General features: G+C 46.9%; 1 protein-coding gene across 9 annotated transcripts in view; it reads right to left on the bottom strand.

Annotated features, from left to right (window-relative positions):
- Positions 1 to 21,507, bottom strand: part of IP6K1 (inositol hexakisphosphate kinase 1) — a 118,755-nt gene that overhangs the window by 83,458 nt on the left and 13,790 nt on the right. For all 9 annotated transcript variants that reach the window (XM_033926468.1, XM_033926473.1, XM_033926472.1 and 6 more), the window contains exon 3: positions 13,308 to 13,521. In XM_033926468.1, coding sequence (XP_033782359.1) covers positions 13,308 to 13,521 — 214 coding nt within the window. The remainder of the gene's footprint in view (positions 1 to 13,307; positions 13,522 to 21,507) is intronic.

Genomic DNA, 21,507 nt, shown 5'->3' with positions numbered 1-21,507 from the left:
CGATTTCGGAAGATGTTGAGGCCTGAGACACTGTAAACAGCGTCGATGCGGGTCCGTCAATGAAATCGCGCGCTGGTACTTGCTACACTTTTTAAAACCGGTAATAGGCCGGGACATAGGCCGAAAAAGCTCCGCCGCTAGATCGAAGCTGCGGGGCCCCAGCCACGTGGCCGATCCGGTCGAATCTATGGAAAAATTTTTTTTTAAAAAACAAACAATAAAACGACAGAATAGAACACACGATATGAGAAATAAACTCAAAACCGCGAGCACTAGAAGGCAAGAACAAGGGTTCACTCAGCGCAGAGAGTTGAAATAAAACTTCTCAGCTCCACGGAAAGAAAAGAACTGAGGAGACACGCCCGGTGCATCGGGCGGGAAGGCACTCACGCATGCGCGGTGCGGGCATCTCGAAACTTCTGAAGTTTCTTCAAGCAAGTATGCTTGTGAGACGTCCGCATCGGGGCTCTGTCGGATGACATCACCCACTAGTGAGAATACCTGCCTGCTTGTCCTGGGATAATGATAATTATCAATCATCAATATCATTTGTTTTCCTCCATACACGGTTAGATTTTGTCTGGCCGGAGCCGGCAAGCCCGCTGCGAGACAGAGAGATGATCGTATCTGAATAGTAACGGAGCGTGAGCATAGGGGGCCTGGCTCCCCGGCTACTGCGTCCGGAACACGACATCGAAAGTGGAAGATGGCGGTGGGTTGGCTCACCTCACGTCTGATGCGCAGGAACCGACTCTAACAGGCTCACCCTCCCTCTTTCCCGTGCTCTGCTCCTCTTCCGCGGACGGCATGTGCTACGGGGACGGATGACGCCTGCTTCGTGGGGGGCTGGGGCTGAAAGGAAAAAGATGGGAGAAGGGGGCTGGGGGTGGAAATGGGTTTGGAGCTGGGGCTGAAAATAGGGGACATGTGAGGGAAGGAGGCTTTACTAGCACCCGTTAATGTAACGGGCTTAAACACTAGTATACCATATTTTCTTAGCTCATGGACATGGTGGGATGATGGGAGGGGTGGTAGCTAGCCTTCTTTGGCAGATGGGTGGGAGATGTAGGAAGTTGGGGGTTGGCAGATGGGGGGTCAGGCTAGGTATCTTATGTGGTACAGTGATCTGGATGGGGAGCATGTATCGGGAGAGAATGGATGGAACTTGATCGGGGAAGGGCAGTAGGGGGTGCAGAAGGTTTTTTGGGTTCAACTGGGGAGTGAGGGGATTGGTGGGGATCTGTGGAGTACTTTGTATGGGTTGTAGACTGTTTTCCAGGGGTGATAGACGTGACATAATTTGGGGGAGGGCTAGGCTTGGAGGTCGTCTCCCGAGACCTTGTATATGGTGTCATCTGCATTTTCCACGCTTCCAACACTTTTGCTGTGGATAGCCTGCGTATAGCCTCTTTCAGTGCGACAGTAGTTATGGACCTGATGGCTACAAATGACAACATCAAAGCACCACAGTCCTTCAGTCGATGTAGGGGTGTTCAGGCTGAGAGGCTGGATGCTCTGGTACAGCCTTGGCTGATGTCAGGCCTCCTGTACTTGTTTCTTCTGTGGTCGATGGTGGTCAAAGTCCTTCACTTTGCTGAGCACCCTGGCCGCGTGATCCTGGTGGCTCTGGACTGGTCCAGGTGCCCGCGGTACATGGATCTGGTTCGTCATCTTGTGACAGATCTCTTCCACTGTCCCTCTTGCCCGATCTTCTGTCTTGGGGCCCCATTCCAATGTTCGATCCGGGTCACTTTTGTCTTATGGCTTGGCTCTTTACTCTTCCATTCTATATATAAGCTCATGTAAATCTTTTCCTTTCTCTTCTTATATTTTAAGTTCTTGTAAACCGTGCCGAGCTCCACTTCGTGGAGAGGATGCGGTATATAAACTTAAGGTTTAGTTTAGTTTAGTTTAGATTTTCTTAGATCACAGAGATTCAGAGGAAATCAGTTTTGCTAGTCTAATTGGAGGGATGAGGGAAGGAAGGTTAACTGTGCAGGATGTTTTGAACTAATGGGACACATTAGGGTCTCCCAGAATCAGCTTCTGTATGGGTTCTTCATTCTTGAGTGTCCATGTGCTGACAGTGCACTAGCACTTATGTTAGCTTTTATGATTATATTATATTATTGCATTTGTAAACTACAGTGAATTTTTGGGCTCCCTATTGGGTAGCTCTGTGGCTGGCACCGTTGATCAGGTGGTGCTGGATATTCCGGGCAGTTTTGGGACCTTGCACAAGGGGGATCGTTAACTGTTTCGTAAGGTGTGTCTCCTGGCTCGCATGTGTATAATGCAGCATTGGATCTCTCCAAACCCCCCATCTTTTTGGCAATGGAGAGCCCACCTTCATGCATTGGTTCTTTGGGAGGCGCGTGAGGTGGGGGGGCTCTCTTAAACGTCGCCGATGCTTTCTGCTCCTTTGGGACCCCTATTTGCGCTCCTTTGTCTCCGGGGGGGGGGGGGGGCGCAGACTTATACTAAATACCCTAGCTTAACTGTTGAGTGTACCTTAGTCTGTTCTGGATCATTGCATCTCTTTGCTCTGGGGGGGAGGGGGGTTGGGCGAGTCTGTTTTTGGTGGGGATGCCTGCTCTGCTGAGTGCCCTGGGATCATCAGAGTTCAGACCTTGGGGGAACCTTGATGGTGTTTCCTTTTCCACTTAGGTCTGGCTTGCCTGGTCCTTTTTTTTTTGGGAGGGGGGCTTTTTGGGCTCAGGGGGTACTTGGACTCCTGTATGCCCTGGAGCTGCCTTTGCATTTCCCTCCATATTTGGAGGGTAGAGAGTAGGGAGTGGGAAGGGGGTATGGCGGGGAGTTCTGGGTTTCTGGGGTTAGTGGGTAGATGAAAATGACACATGCCTTTGTATTGATGTGCTTTGCTAAGCGGATCTCCCGCCTTTGTTCGCTGTCTTTTGTATCCTGTAGTTTTCCTATGGTTCTGCCCATTTTTCAGTCAATAGAAATTGTTTACAATCTAATCTACAGTGAATAATGAAGGCTAGTTTTGAAAGGCGATGCATAAGAATAGTGATTTATTGTTTGGTTTAATGTATTATTTTGAATGTTTTATTTGTAAACTGCACTGGTTTGGAATTAGAATTTGATGACTTTTTTGCACTTTAGCTGTCCTTCTAGAAAAGGTATTAAAGGAGTCAAGATCTTTAATCAATCTTTGACCTCTAAGTTCCCTCAACTTTGGAACAATCTTCCACTCTTTCTAAGAAGCTCCGTCTCCCTTCCCTTTTTTCGTAAGTCTTTGAAAACTATCCTGTTCACTAAGCATTTTGGTAACTAATTCTCTTTGATATCTCCTTCTCTATAGTTCTTATTGCCTAAACTAACTATTATAAACCGAGACGAACTTTCCTCGATTGAAGTCTCAGTATACAAAGCAAAGCATTAGATTAGATTAGGTTTTCTAAATATTTTAGCTCTTCAGCTTGCTGTGGAGAGATTTTGTAGTCACATGTGGATGTTTGGGGAGGGCTTTGGTACATCTGGAAGTTTACCTCGAGTAATGATGTCAGACAGACAGTATTCTGACACAGGACTCATGATGTCATGACTGAAGGTTCAGGGAGAGTAAATTTTGATATGCAGCTCATATCAGTGATCCGAGCATTGATGAGAGGAAGTGTTTAGCTCAAGATCACAGTGATTCAGAGGTAATTGGAGGGGTGGGGGAAGGAAAATTAACTGTGCAGGATCTTTTGAGCTAATGGGACACACACTACTTTCAATAGCAAAAAAACACACACTACACTTTCTTCAGGAGATGTGGGAATGATCCTGCCAACACAACCTCAATAATGTGGAGAAAAAGACCTCAATGTTCACAGCACACCTCCTACAAAGGACAAGCCAACATAGTCAAGAGGATGCACAATAATCATAGGTCAGAAAAAAAACTCCACACATTATCAATATTGTAAACAGTCAATCCCCAGAATCAGCTTCATTTTTGAGTGTTCATGTACTAGGATTTTTTTTTTTATTTTAGCTGGTATGATTATATTATATTATTGCATTTGTATACTACTGGGAATAATGAAGGCTAGTTTAGCAATATGTACACTTTAATAGATATAGGCAGGTTGGAAGGAGATGCATATTGTTTTGTCTGGTTTATTATATTATTTTGAATGTTTTAGTTGTAAAAAAACTACTGTTTTGGAGTTTATATTTGATGTTTTAATTGGTTAGTGTTTAAATTTTGAATAAAGAAGTAGAATTTGATGTCTTTTTTGCACTTTAGCTGTTGAATAGCTGGAGGTTTGCTAAATCTTGTAGCCCTCCAGTTTGCTGTGGAGAGGCTTATAGTTGCATGTGGATGTTTGGGGAGGGCTGTGGTACAGCTATAGTGCAGCAATCAAGCAGAGGCCTCGTAGAAGGTGCCACAAAAATTAATGTATATACTTGAATATAAGTCGATCCGAATATAAATCAAGACCCCCCCCCCATTTTCCCCCAAAATGGATGACCAATATAAAAGATGGGGCTTAATATTCAAGTGCCTGGATCTGCACCCAGTGCCCCCTCCCTCCCCTGCCAGGATCCGCATCAAACCTCCCCTCACTCGCACCTCATTGCCCTCCCTCCAGATGCCTTATAGGCCTCCACTGGGCCTGCTGCGGGACCCAGTGGTACAGTGGTGGGCCGGGATATGAGGGATCCTCCATCTCCCGTCCCAGCCAAATCCAAAAAGAAACCCATGCACACCCACCCCCCCCGACTTCTCAGCAGGCTCACGGTGGGTGAGACAGGAGGAATCACTTCTGCCTCCTGTGCCTGCAGAAATTGACAACCACACCTCTGACCCACCTCCCCCACTTAACTTTTGGGTCCCTGGTAGCCAGCCAGTGCATGGAGCAGGAGCGATCTTTCTGCCCTCCTGCTCTGTTCGAGGCTGCTGGCTGCTGCGAATTCTCGCAAGTCACCTGCGCCACCAAAGAATCCACTGTGGGCTGACCCAAAAACTACTGGCACTCCTGTGCCACAGGATACAAGCATGACATAGCTCTAGCACTTTTCAGAGCACACTCCGGAGAGTCAAACTGCTCCAAGATCAGAAAGCTCATATCCGGATGCTTGGGAAAAGTCGCAGACTGCAAGCACACACTACAAAGCCAGGAGGTAGAAGTGCACAGAGTCGGCTAAGTGACTAAGCTTAATTCCTACAAAGACTCAGCAATAAAATCCAGCAGAGCTGAAAACTTAAATAAACGCAGGACCATAGGATCACCACCAGGATCCAAGACACTCCCCACCAAAGGATCCACAAATCCAGCAAACAAGCCTTGATCCCCCGGTCTGGGAAGCGGTGTACCAGCAAACAAAGGATCAGTAAGGTAAAGATCAGCATCTGTATTCCTCAGATCAGGATCAGGCAACGCAACAGCCACAGTAGGCTGAAGTGAGGACATGCCCAAAGCCATTATGCCACTAAGTGACACAGCAGAGGCAGACTGAGGCTGCGCAGGGGAATATAACTTGTTATGAAACTCTGACCACAAAAATCTCATGAATTTAGAAAAAGTGTCCGGCTCCTGGGGCTTAGTCACCCTTAGATGACTTAAATTTGCATTTCTTAGGCAAGGGAGGGTCTGCAGTCTGGCCGACTGAAGGACCAGCCGAAAGCAATGCCAATCGCCCCACAGAGCTAGCTGAGCATTTGATCACCTGCTTCTGCAAGGAAGGGGGAATAACAACGACGGACTAAGCTGGGCGCTACAGCTCCCCACCCCCCCACAACATGTGGCACAAGGACACTCTAAAGCGCTAAACTTGCGCAATCCTGGCAAGAATCCATAAGAGGAGAGCCCAAGGACTCCATCCCAGCAGTTTAAGGCAAAATTCAGTTTTAAGGAAACAGGAAGCTGAAGAAAAGAAAAAAAAAAAAAAATTGCTAAAATTCCAATATGGCTGCTGACAAAATTCACACCAAAATCATGATATTTATCATACTTCTCAAACTCTAAAAACAGCAATCAAGACTTTTCATGAAGGGGAACACAGGGGAACATCCAGAAACACTCAAAAGCCCACTTTTTCCAACCTCCCCTGATGTCTCTCACAGGGTGTCAGCCTGTGTACTCACTGTGACCTGACAAGATTCATGCTGCAAATCTGCTTTCAGCTCTCTCACAGTAGCTATATGAGAATTTCACTGCCACAATGCTGGGAATGCTTCCTCAAAACTAATCTTCAAGTTGCCAATCATATTCTTCTGTCTGACTATACCTCCACCCCTGCAGACCACCAGATGCACACCAGGACAGGCAGAGGTGCGAAGACGCAGCCAGCACCCTGCAAGAAACCTCCTACAGGTGCCTAAAAGCCTGCACTCCACCTCTGCTTAACAGTACATGAAACTACAGGGAAGGCCCTGAGCTCCAGAGAAAACTATGCAGGCTGGCCAACAGGTACCCAAAAAGGAATCGGCCTGTCAACTACAGACTGAAGTCTGTGAATTCTCAAGCAGGCAGAGCTTCAAGTACGAAATTTCCCAAAAAGGGGACAAAATTACATTGAATTCAAACAATAAAATGGGGAGAGCAGAACACACACAATTGCAGTCATGCGGGCAGAAAGAAAAAAACTGTAGAGGGCACTAAACTGCAGTGTGAAAAATCCAGAGTGGATTCCTTCTGCAGCATATAGGTATGGGGAAATAACCCAGCTGTCTAGAATATCTCACCTATTGCACTGGAAAGCACAGTTACTTACCGTAACAGGTGTTATCCAGGGACAGCAGGCAGATATTCTTGACTGATGGGTGACGGCACCGACGGAGCCCCGGTACGGACACTTTTAGAGTGATTGCACTCTAAGAACTTGGAAAGTTCTGGTAAGCCGCACCGCGCACGCGCGAGTGCCTTCCCGCCCGACAGAGGCGCGCGGTCCCCAGTTATGATAAGCCAGCTAAGAAGCCAACCCGGGGAGGTGGGTGGGACACAAGAATATCTGCCTGCTGTCCCTGGATAACACCTGTTACGGTAAGTAACTGTGCTTTATCCCAGGACAAGCAGGCAGCTATTCTTGACTGATGGGTGACCTCCAAGCTAACAAAAAGAGGGATGGAGGGAAGGTTGGCCATTAGGAAAACAAATTTTGCCGAAGTGTCCATCCCGTCTGGAAAATGCGTCCAGACAATAATGAGATGTAAAAGTATGAACTGAGGACCAAGTGGCAGCCTTGCAGATTTCCTCAATGGGCGTGGACCGGAGGAAAGCAACAGACGCTGCCATAGCTCAGACTTTATGGGCTGTTACCGAACCTTCCAGTGTCAGTCCGGTCTGAGCATAACAGAAAGAAATGCACGCTGCCAGCCAATTAGACAACGTACGTTTAGAAACAGGACGTCCTAATTTATTCGGATCAAAAGACAGAAATAGCTGAGGAGCTGATCTGTGGGGTTTTGTGCGCTCAAGATAGTAAGCAAGAGCCCTCTTACAGTCCAAAGTATGCAGAGCCTGTTCTCCAGAATGCGAGTGAGGTTTCGGAAAGAAGACAGGCAGAACAATGGATTGGTTGAGATGGAATTCAGAGACAACCTTAGGGAGAAACTTTGGATGAGTACGCAGAACCACCTTGTCGTGATGAAAGACCGTAAAAGGTGGGTCTGCAACTAGTGCATGTAGCTCACTGACCCTCCTGGCAGAGGTGAGGGCGATGAGGAAAAGTACCTTCCAAGTGAGAAACTTGAAAGTGGCAGTAGCCAAAGGTTCAAATGGAGGCTTCATTAAGACGGAAAGAACCACATTAAGATCCCAGATAACAGGAGGTGTTTTAAGAGGTGGTTTCACATTGAAAAGACCCCGCATGAACCTGGACACCAGGGGATGAGCTGAGAGGAGCTTTCCATGGACTGGCTCATGAAATGCTGCAATAGCACTTAAGTGGACTCTGACAGACGAAGACTTGAGGCCAGAGTCAGATAAAGAAAGGAGATAATCCAATAAAGTTTCCACTGCAAGGGAAGTGGGATTATGTTGACGGAGGAAGCACCAGGAAGAGAAACGTGTCCACTTCTGATGGTAACATTGCAGAGTGGCGGGTTTCCTGGAGGCATCCAGAATGGAACGAACAGGCTGAGATAAAAGTGTATCATGAGAAGTCAGCCCGAGAGATACCAAGCTGTCAGGTGCAGAGACTGGAGGTTGGGATGTAGAAGGGTCCCCTGCTGTTGTGTAAGCAGAGAAGGAAACAGAGGAAGAAGAAAGGGCTCCCTGGAACTGAGTTGAAGTAGAAGGGAGAACCAATGTTGCCTGGGCCACCTCGGAGCAATCAGAATCATGGTGGCTCGTTCCCTCTTGAGCTTGAACAAGGTTCTCAGAATGAGAGGCAGAGGAGGGAAAGCATACAGGAACAGATTGGACCAGTCGAGGAGAAATGCATCCGCTGCCAGACGGTGAGGGGTGTAGAGTCTGGAGCAGAAGAGGGGCAGCTGGTGATTGAGAGGGGCTGCAAAGAGGTCTATCTGAGGAGTGCCCCACTGAGTGAAGATGGACTGCAGAGTGAGAGGATCGAGTGACCACTCGTGAGGTTGGAGAACTCTGCTGAGTTTGTCCGCCAAACAATTCTGTTTTCCCTGAATATAGACAGCCTTCAGGAATAGATGGTGATTTATGGCCCAAGTCCAGATCTTCTGGGCTTCCTGGCACAAGAGGCGAGAGCCCGTCCCACCTTGTTTGTTGATGTAGTACATCGCCACCTGATTGTCTGTGCACAGCAAGAGAACTTGAGGAAAGAGGAGATGTTGGAAGGCCTTGAGGGCATAAAACATCGCTCTGAGTTCCAGGAAATTGATTTGATGTTTCTTTTCCTGGGGTGTCCAAAGACCCTGAGTTTGGAACTCGTTCAAATGAGCCCCCCAGGCATAAGGGGAGGCGTCGGTAGTAATAACCAGTTGATGAGGAGGTAGATGGAACAGAAGACCTCTGGATAGATTTGAGGATATCAACCACCATTGTAGAGACTGACGAAGAGATGATGTTACAGATATGTGTCGTGAGCAGGGATCCATCGCTTGGGACCACTGGTTGGCTAGGGTCCATTGAGGGGTGCTTAGGTGAAGACGTGCAAAAGGGGTGACATGAACTGTAGACGCCATGTGACCCAAGAGAACCATCATGCGCTTGGCAGAGATGGACGTCTGCAGAAGTACCTGTTGACATAGAAATTGAAGTATGAGAAGACGGTTGGAGGGTAGGAACGCTCTCATTAGGACTGTGTCTAGAACTGCTCCAATGAATTGAAGATTCTGAGAGGGAATGAGATGAGATTTGGGTAGATTGATCTCGAATCCCAGCAAACGGAGAAATAGAATGGTCTGGTTGGTGGCCGTGAGAACTGTCTGAGGCGCATCGGCCTTGATCAACCAATCGTCCAGATAAGGAAACACCTGAAGGTGGTGAGTACGAAGAAAAGCAGCTACCACAATCAGGCATTTGGTGAACACTCTTGGAGAGGAGGCAAGACCGAAGGGCAGAACCTTGTACTGGTAGTGACAACGATTGATCATGAAGCGGAGATACTTCCTGGAGGCTAGATCGATCGGTATGTGAGTGTATGCTTCTTTGAGATCGAGGGAGCATAGCCAGTCGCCTTGATTGAGAAGGGGGTAAAGAGTGGCCAGAGACAACATTTTGAATTTCTCTTTGACCAAGCATTTGTTGAGGTCCCGAAGATCTAGAATAGGTCTGAGATCTCCTGTTTTCTTGGGGACTAGGAAATAACGTGAATAGAATCCCAGCCCCTTTTGATCTAGAGGAACTTCCTCTATGGCGTTCAGAAGGAGGAGGGATTGAACTTCCTGAAGAAGGAGGGAGGACTGAGGAGAGTTCAAAGCAGACTCTTTTGGAACACTTTGGCCCGGAAGAGTGTGAAAGTTGAGAGAGTAGCCGTGGCGGATGATGTTGAGGACCCACTGGTCCGAGGTGATGGATTCCCAACGGCTGATGAAGACAGTAAGGCGTCCTCCTATAGGCTGTGGAAGATGGGTAGCAGGATGGAGACTGGCTATGTCCTGGAGAACTAAGTCAAAAGGGTTGAGTGGATTTTTGTGAAGGGGGAGGCTTCACCTGTTGCTGCTGCTGTGCTGGTCTAGCAGCTGGCCTCTGTTGTTGTCGCTGACGTCTGGGTTGTTGCTGGGCTTGTGGCAAAGGGCGAGCAACAAATCGACGTTGGTAGGCCGACTGTTGGCGAAAAGGCCTAGAAGGTGGGGTTTTCTTTTTGGTTTTGAGGAGAGTATCCCACCTAGTTTCATGTGCCGACAACTTTTGAGTGGTTGAGTCCATGGATTCTCCAAACAGCTCATCCCCTAGGCACGGTGTATTAGCTAGTCGATCTTGATGATTGACATCTAGTTCTGACACTCTGAGCCACGCCAGTCGACGCATAGCCACCGACATAGCTGTAGCCCGAGAGGTCAGCTCAAAGGTGTCATAGATCGACCTGACCATGAACTTCCTAAGCTGCAACAGTGATGAAGTAGTGCGGCGAAAAGCAGATTTTTTACGGTCAGGGAGGTACTTCTCAAAAGTAGTGAGATCTTGAATTAGATGTTTAAGATAAAAGGAGAAGTGGAATGCATAATTCCCTGACCTGTTGGCTAACATGGCATTTTGGTATAGCCGTTTGCCAAATTTGTCCATGGCCTTTCCCTCTCTGCCAGGAGGGACTGAGGCGTACACACTAGCTCCCGTGGATTTTTTCAGAGTGGATTCAACCAAGAGGGACTCATGTGGGAGCTGTGGTTTGTCAAACCCAGGAATTGGGATGACTTTGTATAAGGAGTCCAATTTGCGAGGTGCTCCAGGAATAGTCAAGGGTGTCTCCAAATTCTTGTAAAAGGTCTCTCTCAAGATATCATGGAGGGGTAGCTTGAGATATTCCTTTGGAGGTTGGTCAAAATCCAGTGCTTCAAGAAAAGCTTTGGATTTTTTCGACTCAGCCTCCAAGGGGATAGAGAGAGAGAGTCACACATCTCTTTTAAAAAGGATGAGAATGAAGATACATCTGGTCTAGAAGATGGATCTAAAGTAGAAGGATCCTCATCACCAGATGAACATTCCCCCTCAGAGAGCATAGGGTCCTCTGAATCACCCCACAGATCAGGATCTCGAATTTGAAAACTGTGTCGAGAATCTGGAGTGGAGGGATCAAGATGTCGGGACTTGCGTACCGATTTTCCTGATCTCATAGAGACGGTACCGGGAGATTGCCGTTGCACCGGTGCCGTAGTCTGAACAGCCTGATGCTGAGCAGTCGACTCTGGTGCCAGGACTGGCATGGAAGTAGACTGTGTCGGTGCCGACAAAGAGGAAGCTGAGAGCATAGGCTGTGCAACTATCGGCACCGAAGGCTCAGACCGGACCGGTACCGGAAGGTTCGGTACCAGGAGTGCAGGAAGGATTTGTTTTAGCTGAGTTTCCAATTGCACTTGTAAGACGGCAGCAATGCGCTCGTCTAAAGTAGGCACCGGTACCGCTTTTCTCTTCTGCGGTACCTTTGGTGCCGCACTACACTCCGAAGAGGAACCCGATGTCGAGGGGCTTACCTCTATCGGTGCGGAGCGCTTCCGTGGGCGCCTCGCGGTCGGCAGGATTGGGCTCTCTGCTACTTTGACCGGAGGACGCTCCAGCGGGGAAGGCTTCTTAACCGGCTTACCTGACTGGTGCGGCGCCGACGCGGTATCGCGCGGTGTCGATGAGACGGGTGCCGACTGCGTCGGGATCGAAGTAGGGACCGGTGCCGCCGTGTCCGACATGTCGGTACCGAATAATAACCGTTGCTGAATTTGACGGTTTTTTAGGGTTCTTTTTTGAAGAGTGGCACAGCGTGTGCAGGTGGATGCCCGATGGTCAGGTCCGAGGCACTGCAAACACCAGTTGTGCGGGTCAGAGTTAGAAATAGGCCTCGCGCACCGCTGGCACTTTTTAAAGCCGGGTTGGGGGGGCATGAACGTAAACACGGCTTCTGCCAAATCGAAGGCCGAGGCCTCGATGGTGGCAGCAGGCCCCGCCGGGCAAAACGAAAAAAGAATAAGAAAACCAAAATTCGTTTTTTTTTTTTTTTTTTTGAAAGAAAATAAATAAATAAAAAGAGGGAAACAATATTTCCCAAGAAGTTTACGCGAGCGGGAAGACGAAAAATTAGAAAAAGTTCAACAGCCGTTGAAACGTGCGTCTTCTTGGCTCCGCGGAAACAAGAAAACTGGGGACCGCGCGCCTCTGTCGGGCGGGAAGGCACTCGCGCGTGCGCGGTGCGGCTTACCAGAACTTTCCAAGTTCTTAGAGTGCAATCACTCTAAAAGTGTCCGTACCGGGGCTCCGTCGGTGCCGTCACCCATCAGTCAAGAATAGCTGCCTGCTTGTCCTGGGATAAAGATCTTTAATGAGCAGCTTGTGAAGCAAGCCTTTTCTTTGGGAGCCCTGAAGGCGCAAGTTTTTATGTGTGGAGTTTATGTAGCTTGGGTACTTCTCCTGTAGATGCAAGCCAGGGCCTGTGAACAAGGGACAGGTCTACCTATCCAATATCTTACTGCACCAATCCAACTTAATCATCTGCTGCAGGTAAAAAAAATACTGAAGGATTCCAGCCTATATTATTAGCCCCTTATACCAGTGATGTCACTGCAAAAGTTCAGTATCTCTACCTACATCTGCTAGTTAGGAAGAAACACAATTCAATGATATGGATTGGTCCAGTACGGTGATAAAAGAACAAGACATTCCCTGGTAGTTAGTAAAGGGCAGTATGCTCCTGCCCCTCCAGTGGCCAATGGTACCTCTGATCCCTAGCAATTCTATTTTGAGACTATCACTTGGGTTCAGAAGCACTATTTTGAATTCATCAGAGGATCACTCCTGCCCCCCTCCCCCCCCCCACCAGGGGAACCTCCCAGGTAATAGCAAGGGACGGAGTCTTCAGTAAGGATGCTGGGGGCTTTAGTGCATTGCCCTTAGCACGGATACAACTGCGCTACAGGCAATACACTTAAGGTGCAGAAACTGCATGGGCAAATAAATGCTGGCCACATTCCCATATTTACAAACAAAAGCTTTGCCATTACCATGCATTCATTTTTGTAGTGTGTATTAACTGCAGAATTTTACTGCACCTTAGTAAACAATTCCTCACGCTCTTGTTATCCCCAATAACATTTCCATTTCTTATCTTACGGCTTTTTAGCATTTCGCTCCATCTACTACTTGTTATGGCCCCTCATTATTCCTCATCCATGTGTTCTCGTTCTCTGCTCAGCCTTCCCTCCATGCTTTCTCCTGCCTGTCCCTCCTCACCTTTCTGTGCTTTCTCCTGTTAGTCCCTGACACTTGTCATCCTTGTGTTCCGTGGAGCCACTTGATCTGTGAAAATTCCTGCGCGAATGTTTCCGCCGCGGCTGCTCCCTCTCCGAAACCTCATCCTGTTCCAAAGCTTCATTTTCCACAAAGGGGTAAGCAACCAAGTTAATGTATCCATCGCTGTCACCCTCAAAGCACACAGACACAACACCTGTGAGAAATATCAGATTTTAATTTGACTTATTTATTAAAAACTTTATAACCAACCTCGTGCAAGAGCAACAAACCAGTTTATTAAAATTTTACAAAATAATCAAACAAATTAATGCAAAGATATTTATCTACTGTATTAAGAATCTCAATAACTCATTCTCCGTGAGCCTTATAAAAGAACATTATTTTCAGCTACTTTTTAACAGCAAACAGCCATTTGAACTATGAGAAGAAACTAGTTTTATAGTTTAGGACCAATATAACTAAGTTCCAAAATATCTTCTGGTCAATATTCAGCCAGTGTTAAACAAGGTTTTTTGTTTGTTTGGGGGATTTTTGGGGGGAAGGGGAGGAGTTTAAACGCTGATCACCTCTATAAAAGAATAAAGCCCCAATAGTCAATATAAAGCACTGTGTAGGCACCAGTACTGAATACTGGGGCATGACCAGCCAAGAATTTGTTTCCTAAACTTATGTAGGCCCAGCTGAATATTGACCATGATCCACATAACACATTATAGCAGTCTGATTGCTGCCGCACTCCCCCCCCCAAAAAATCTCCTTGCCAGGACCTTCTCCTGTTTTCTTTAAATAGAAAGCCTCCTCTTGGTCTAACATTGCACCCCTCTCACTCTATACCTTCAAAGAACCCCTGTCACTCCTCAGTCTCACCCGAGAGCTCTCACTGGTGTCCAGTGGGTCTAAAGGTCCCTTTTCTGTGCCTCCCTCACAGTGATACCCCATGTGATTCAGATAGGTAGCCTCTGACTGGCTCCAGAGCCTTCCCTGGGCTGCGCCTCACCTCCTATGATGCACAGTCCTGAATGGGCAGGACATGGACAAGGGAAGGCTCCAGAGCCAGCAGAGGCTGCCTGTCTGAATCGTTGCAACTACTGAATGTCAAGGTACAATTTTCAGGACTAGGAGAGGAGAAGGAGAAAAGGAGCGTTCCTAAATCCAAGGGAGGGAGAAGAGATATTGGATTTATCGGAAGGACAACTCAAAGGATGCTGGATCGATTGGGGAAGGGAAGGGACAGGGAAAGATACAGAGTCTTCTGAGGGAGATGAAAAGATTTTGAATCTACTGGGGGGGGGGTGAGACAGGCAAGTGGAGTAGACAAAATCAGACTAAGAAGAGGAAAATGTTGAAAACAGAGTGAGGATAGGGACAGAGTATAGATGGATGGTAGATATGGAATGATAAGTGTCAGATGGACATGAGACCCTTCAAAAAGACAGGAGGAAAAAAACCCCCAAATACACTGGAATCATAGCAAATGGAAAAAAAAACAATGCTCAGTCAATTAGTTTTTGGCAATGTGCATTTCTGGTATCTTATATCTCAGTTTCTATTTCTCTGGCATTTGTGTATTGTATATGCAGAGTGACTTTAGTTTTCCAGTTCAGTTTTTTTGTCTCCATACCGCTATCACAGATCTGTAGTCCCCTGTTTCATATTTGTTGAGGGTCTGTTTTGTGTATAAGACTGAGACGCAATTTCTTTGTGGAGATCTTTTAGCAGTTCCATTTGTTTTGTTTTCTCAGTAGGTGGTGTATTAGTATTTTAGGACCTGGAGGAACATCCTCAGAACCTGGCAAACCAGACTCGATGCCCACAGCAACTCCTTGTGACTTTGGCCCAAGTCACTTATGCCTCCATTGCCCCAGGTAGAAAATAAATATCTGTATATACTAATATAAACCAAGACTTTTTGGTCAAAAAGCACATCAAAAATTAAAATCTTGGTTTCTATCCAGGCCTAGCCTCCCTTCCCCAAGGTGTCTTGCTACAGCTGGCCCCTGTCCCCAGTTCTATCCCTAGCCTACTCCCTCACTCCCATTGTAAAAATTAACGCCAGACCTCTCCCTGGGCCTACCTTACAATCCTGGTGGTCCAGTGATGAGCTGTGGCAGAGGCAATCCTCCTTTGCTCCTTCCTGTGCAATCTCTATACTGAAACTGGCTGCCACAAATTCCCGTGGCAATCTCATGAGACTGCCACATACTTTTTGGAGCTTTCACTAGTGTTTTTGTCTTCGAGCTGTTTTTGAGCATTTTTTTTTTCTGCCCACCTTTGGAGTTTCCACTGAAGCACGTAAAACACAAGTTTAAAGCTTTAATTTTAAGTGCCACATCGTCATCTAGTGGACCAACTCCATCACTCCTGAGGCAGGCCTCTCAATGAGGGGCCGAAACAGACCATGTTACATTTGTGTAGCGATACAGACATTACATTTGTGTAGCAATACAGATGTTTAGCTTTTATTTGAATTTTAATAAAATTGTTGATTCCAAGCTTGATGTGTACAGTCCCATTCCCCACTTGGTTTTCTATTTATGCTTGGCTTGACGTGGGGTTGGTTTACCTGGTTTCAGTATTTTGTAATGACAAACTTGCAGCAGCCATTTCCAATATGGAGATTGCATGGCCAGTGTATAGGAGGATCGTTCTTACCCAAGCTCATCACTAGACCATCAAAGCTGTAAGGCAGGCTTGTCTTTGGAAGGTAGTGGGCAAATGGTAATTTTCAATTGGAGGGGGAGGGGGCTGGGGCAAAACCAGCCATAGCAGGACACATTGGGGAAAAAAGCAAAGGGGGGGGAGAAGAGGGGTGATGTTTTAGGGGAAAAGTATTCTCTGTCTATATTTGGGGGAAAAATACCTCTTTTATTGGACTAACTTAATGTAGTTTATGATTAACTTTCAAAGGTGATTCCTTCCTCAGGAAGCTAATTAAACTACATTAAGTTAGTCCAATAAAAATGTATTTTTTCCTTTGTTTTATTTCTACATATTACCTTGAAGAGCGAACCAACATGGCCACCATACCATTTCACTACAGTAATATGTAAACTGCTTTGATTGTATCCACAAAAAAGCAGTTTATCAAATCCCATCCCTTTTCCCCTAACAGTGTTCTTATGGTATGGTAAAGTCTACCGGATACAGTTTTTAGTCATGGCTGCTTAGAACTATTAGAATAGCAGCTTACAATACACAAGCTAAGAACATAAACATTTCCATACTGGGCTAGATCAAGTCCATCAAGCCCAGTATCCTGTTTCCAAAAGTGACCAATCCAGGTCACTAATACCTGGCAAAAGGGTAAAACAGATTTTATGCTGCTTATCCCAAGTATAAGTTTTCTCAAGTCCATCTTCCAAGCTTTTGCATCAGAAGAGAATGTCAGTTTCTTAGACCAAAAGAGAATAGGTACGACAACCTCAGAATAGCCCTTTCAGGCTAAGGCTGCACGCTCAAGAGTGAAGCCATAAGTCTAAAGTGTTTTGATCCTGCAGGGCATTTGGACTAGAGAATGACATGGGGGAAAAAAAATCTGTCCCTGGCCCATCATCCCCATCACCGCCCCATTACCGCCATTCCCTTCACTGCCCCGTCACCGTCACTGCCATCCCATTCACCGCCCCGTCACCGTATCCATAGCATCCATACAAGCCTCAGTACTACAATATTTAGCTTATTCCTTCCTTATAAATCAAAGTTCTGGCTGCTGAACTGGAGAAAGATGGTCAGCTGGCAAGGCTTTGTTTATAAATTTTTATCAACACAACTAATATACTACTTTATCCTGATGCAAAAAAATGAAATATAATTTTTTTTTTCTACCTTTGTTGTCTGGTTTCTGCTTTCCACATCGTCTCATTCATTCCTTCCATCCACTGTCTCTCTTCTCTCTACGTCTTCCATTTGCTCTGTTACTGTGCCTATCCCTTCATCCCCCAACCCAATTGGTCTGGCACCCATCTTCTTCCCTCCACTCCCCCCATAGTCTGGCATCTCTGTCTTCTTCACTGCCAGCAACTTCTCCCCACTCTCTCTTCCCCATGTCCTTTCAGCGTCTTCACCCCACTCTGCGTCTTCCCCCACTCTGCGTCTTCCCCATGTCCTTTCAACATCTTCACCCCACTCTGTTTTACCCATTTCCCTTCAGCGTCTGTTCCTCTCCACCCCACCTTTCTACCTCCCTGCCCCTTACCTTCGTGGCACTTTCACCCCCCCCCCTGCAGCGAGAACACTTCTTAGCCACTTCCGCCATGCACCCGCGCCCCCCCCTTCCGGACAACAGGCCCAGTCCGACAACTGTGCCGACAAACCTCCCTACCCTTTACCTTCGTGGCTGGCGATGTCTCAACTGCCTTCTTTCAGCAACTGGAGCGTTAAAGTTGCATATGGCTGCCAGAAAGGTCGTCTCTGATGCAACTTCTGGTTGCATCAGAGATGACCTTTACGGCAGCCAAATACAGCTTCAACACTGTACGCAGAGAAAATGTTAATTATCATTTATATTCCACGGGTTTTCAAAGAGGTCAAGGCAGATGATTTTATGCAATGTCACCTCAGGAACAACTATACAAAAATAGACAAATATACCCCCTCTCTTTTTACTAAACCACAATAGCGGTTTTTAGCGCAGGGAGATGCGCTGAATGCCCTGCAGTGCTCTCGATGCTCATAGGCTCCCTGCGCTAAAAACCGCTATTGCTAGTACAAAATATAGACAGCAGATATATTTTGATCACTAAATAAAAAATAAAATCATTTTTCCTATCTTTTTGTCTGGTGACTTCATGAGTCTCTGGTTGCACTTCCTTCTTCTGACTGTAAATAAGAACATAAGAACATAAGATGTTGCCTCCGCTGAGGCAGACCATAGGTCCATCCTGCCCAGCGGTCCGCTCCCGCGGCGGCCCATCAGGCCCATTGCCTGAGTAGTGGTCTATACCTATCTATACCCTTCAATCCCTTTTTCTTCTAGGAATCTATCCAAACTTTCTTTGAAACCATTTAATGTTTTCTTGTCTACAACAGCCTCTGGAAGCACGTTCCATGTATCCACCACCCTCTGAGTGAAAAAGAACTTCCTAGCGTTTGTTCTAAACCTGTCCCCTTTCAATTTCTCCGAGTGCCCCCTTGTACTTGTGGTGGTCCTTAATTTGAAAAATCTGTCCCTGTCTACTTTTTCTATGCCCTTCAGGATCTTGAAGGTTTCTATCATGTCTCCTCTAAGTCTCCGCTTTTCCAGTGAGAAAAGTCCCAACTGCTTCAACCTGTCGGTATATGGGAGATTTTCCATTCCCTTTATCAGTTTAGTTGCTCTTCTCTGTACTCCCTCAAGTACTGCCATGTCCTTCTTGAGGTACGGCGACCAGTACTGGACACAGTACTCCAGATGCGGCCGCACCATTGCACGATACAGCGGCATGATGACTTCCTTCGTCCTGGTCGTAATACCCTTCTTAATGATACCCAACATTCTGTTAGCTTTCTTTGAGGCTGTAGCGCACTGCGCTGATGCCTTCAGTGTTGCGTCTACCATCACTCCCAGGTCTCTCTCCAGGTTACTGACCCCTAGCGGTGTTCCCCCCATTCTGTATGTGAACATCGGGTTCTTTTTCCCCACGTGCATGACCTTGCATTTCCCTATGTTGAAGCTCATTTGCCATTTTTCGGCCCACTTTTCCAGGTGCGTTAGATCCTTTTGGAGATTTTCGCAGTCTCCCCTGGTTTGAGCCCTGCTGTATAGTTTGGTGTCATCTGCAAATTTAATAACCTCACACTTGGTTCCCGCCTCTAGGTCGTTTATGTAGATATTGAACAGGAGCGGTCCCAGCACCGACCCCTGCGGAACTCCGCTCGTGACCCCTTTCCAGTCTGAGTAATGGCCCTTTACGCCAACCCTCTGTTCCCTGTTCGCCAGCCAGTTTTTGATCCATCGGTGGATCACCCCTTGTACCCCGTGGTTCCATATCTTCTTAAGCAGCCTTTCGTGTGGTACCTTGTCGAAGGCTTTTTGGAAGTCAAGGTAAATGATGTCTATAGATTCCCCTTTATCCACCTGGCTGTTTACCCCCTCGAAGAAGTGCAATAAGTTTGTGAGGCATGACCTACCCTTGCAGAAGCCATGCTGACTCGGTTTTAGCTGCTCATTGTTTTCGATGTGTTCACAGATGCTGTCCTTAATCAGTGCCTCCATCATCTTTCCTGGGACTGAGGTCAGGCTCACTGGCCTGTAGTTTCCTGGGTCTCCCCTTGAGCCCTTCTTGAAGATGGGCGTGACATTTGCTATTTTCCAGTCCTTCGGGATCTCTCCGGTTTTTAAGGATAGGCTGTATATTTGTCGAAGTGGCTCCGCTATTTCGTTTTTTAGTTCCTTGAGTACCCTTGGGTGAATGCCGTCCGGACCTGGAGATTTGTCACTCTTTAGTCTGTCTATCTGCTTGAGTACATCTTCTTGGCTTACCTCTAAATTGACCAGTTTTACATCTTGGTCTCCTTTTACGCTCTCTTCAGGTTCTGGGATGTTGGTTATATCTTCCCTCGTGAAAACTGACGTGAAGAACTCATTTAACCTGTCAGCTATTTCTTTCTCTTCCTTTACCACTCCCTTCCTGTCTCCATCATCCAATGGTCCCACTTCTTCTCTTGCCGGTTGCTTCCCCTTGACGTATCTGAAGAACGACTTGAAGTTTGTTGCTTCCTCTGCCAGTCTCTCTTCATATTCTCTTTTTGCTTTTCTAACCGCTCGGTGACACTCCTTCTGGTGTTCTTTGTGCACTTTTTGGTTCTCCTCTGTTTTGTCTTTTTTCCATTTTCTGAACGATGCTTTCTTGTCGCTTATCGCCTTCTTCACTGCATTTGTTATCCACACTGGGTTTTTTGTTCTATTTTTTTTGCACCCTTTCCTGAACTTGGGGATGCACAGGTTTTGCGCTTCGTGCACAGTTCCCTTGAGTAAGGTCCAGGCTTTTTCTACGGAATCCATCTTCCCTATGTTACCTTTGAGTTTTTTTCCCACCATTTCCCTCATGGCATCGTAATTTCCTTTTTTGAAATTGAGTGCCGTCGTTGTGGTTCTTTTCCCCTTTGATGATCCAATTTCTAGCCTGCACTGGATCGTGTTGTGATCACTGTTACCTAGCGGGGCTAATACTGTCACCTCCTTTGCTGGCCCCTCTAGTCCGTTGAAGATTAGGTCAAGAGTGGCGTCACCCCGTGTTGGTTCCGTGACCAGTTGCTCCATGAAGCAGTCCCTCATGACCTCTAGGAATTTGGTCTCCCTTGCGCAGTTTGAGTGCCCAATACTCCAGTCTATCCCTGGATAGTTGAAGTCCCCCATCACCATCACCTTTCCGCTTCTGCATACCTGCCTCAGTTCTGCCTCCAGGTCCTGGTCGATTTCTTCAGGTTGTCCTGGTGGGCGGTAGTACAGACCCATTTTAATGTCTGCCCCAGTTCCTCCCTGTAGCTTAACCCATATTGATTCCAAGCCATCCGCCTGTACTGTTGTTTCCATCCTGGTTGAGGGTATGGAGTCTTTTACGTACAGCGCTATTCCTCCACCCTTTTTATGTGCCCTGTCTCTCCTGTATAGTTTGTACCCTGGTATGGCCACATCCCATTGATTTTCCTCAGTCCACCAAGTTTCTGTGACTCCAATTATGTCTAGGTCCTTTTTGCTAGCAGTGATTTCTAGTTCTCCCATTTTGGCCCTCAGGCTCCTAGCATTTGTGTACAGGCAGTTTAAGACCCAGTTTTTTGCCCTCTCTTTTTGTTCTCCTCGTGTTTTGGTACTCCTGCAGTCCTCCTCATGGTTTGCCAGCCCCCGAGCTTCATCCTCCTCCTGCTGCTGTGTGTCTGTGACATCCTCAGCCTGTTTCCCCTGCACCACTTGTTGTCGTAATTTTCTCTCAGTTCTGGTCTCTATTTCACAAGGTCCTTGCTCCTCTGGCTCCTGTTGTTCCATGTTGGTGTCTCTTACGAGTTCCATTTGTGCCCTCGGTCCCTGCAATGCGTCCTTAGGTCCTTTTTCAAAACATACACACTCAGTCCTAAGCTTTCCTTCCCAATGTCCCAGGTCAGTATCCTTGTCAGGTACTGAAGTCCGATGTGTCGAGGTCAGTTCGACTATCGGCTTTCCCCTTCTCTTCAGTTTAAAGCCAAGTCTATGACGTTCTGGACG

Source organism: Geotrypetes seraphini, chromosome 17 (assembly GCF_902459505.1).
Source record: "Geotrypetes seraphini chromosome 17, aGeoSer1.1, whole genome shotgun sequence".
NCBI lineage: Eukaryota > Metazoa > Chordata > Amphibia > Gymnophiona > Dermophiidae > Geotrypetes > Geotrypetes seraphini.
Note: the sequence above shows the minus strand (reverse complement) of the source record. Positions and strands in the feature narration are given on the sequence as shown.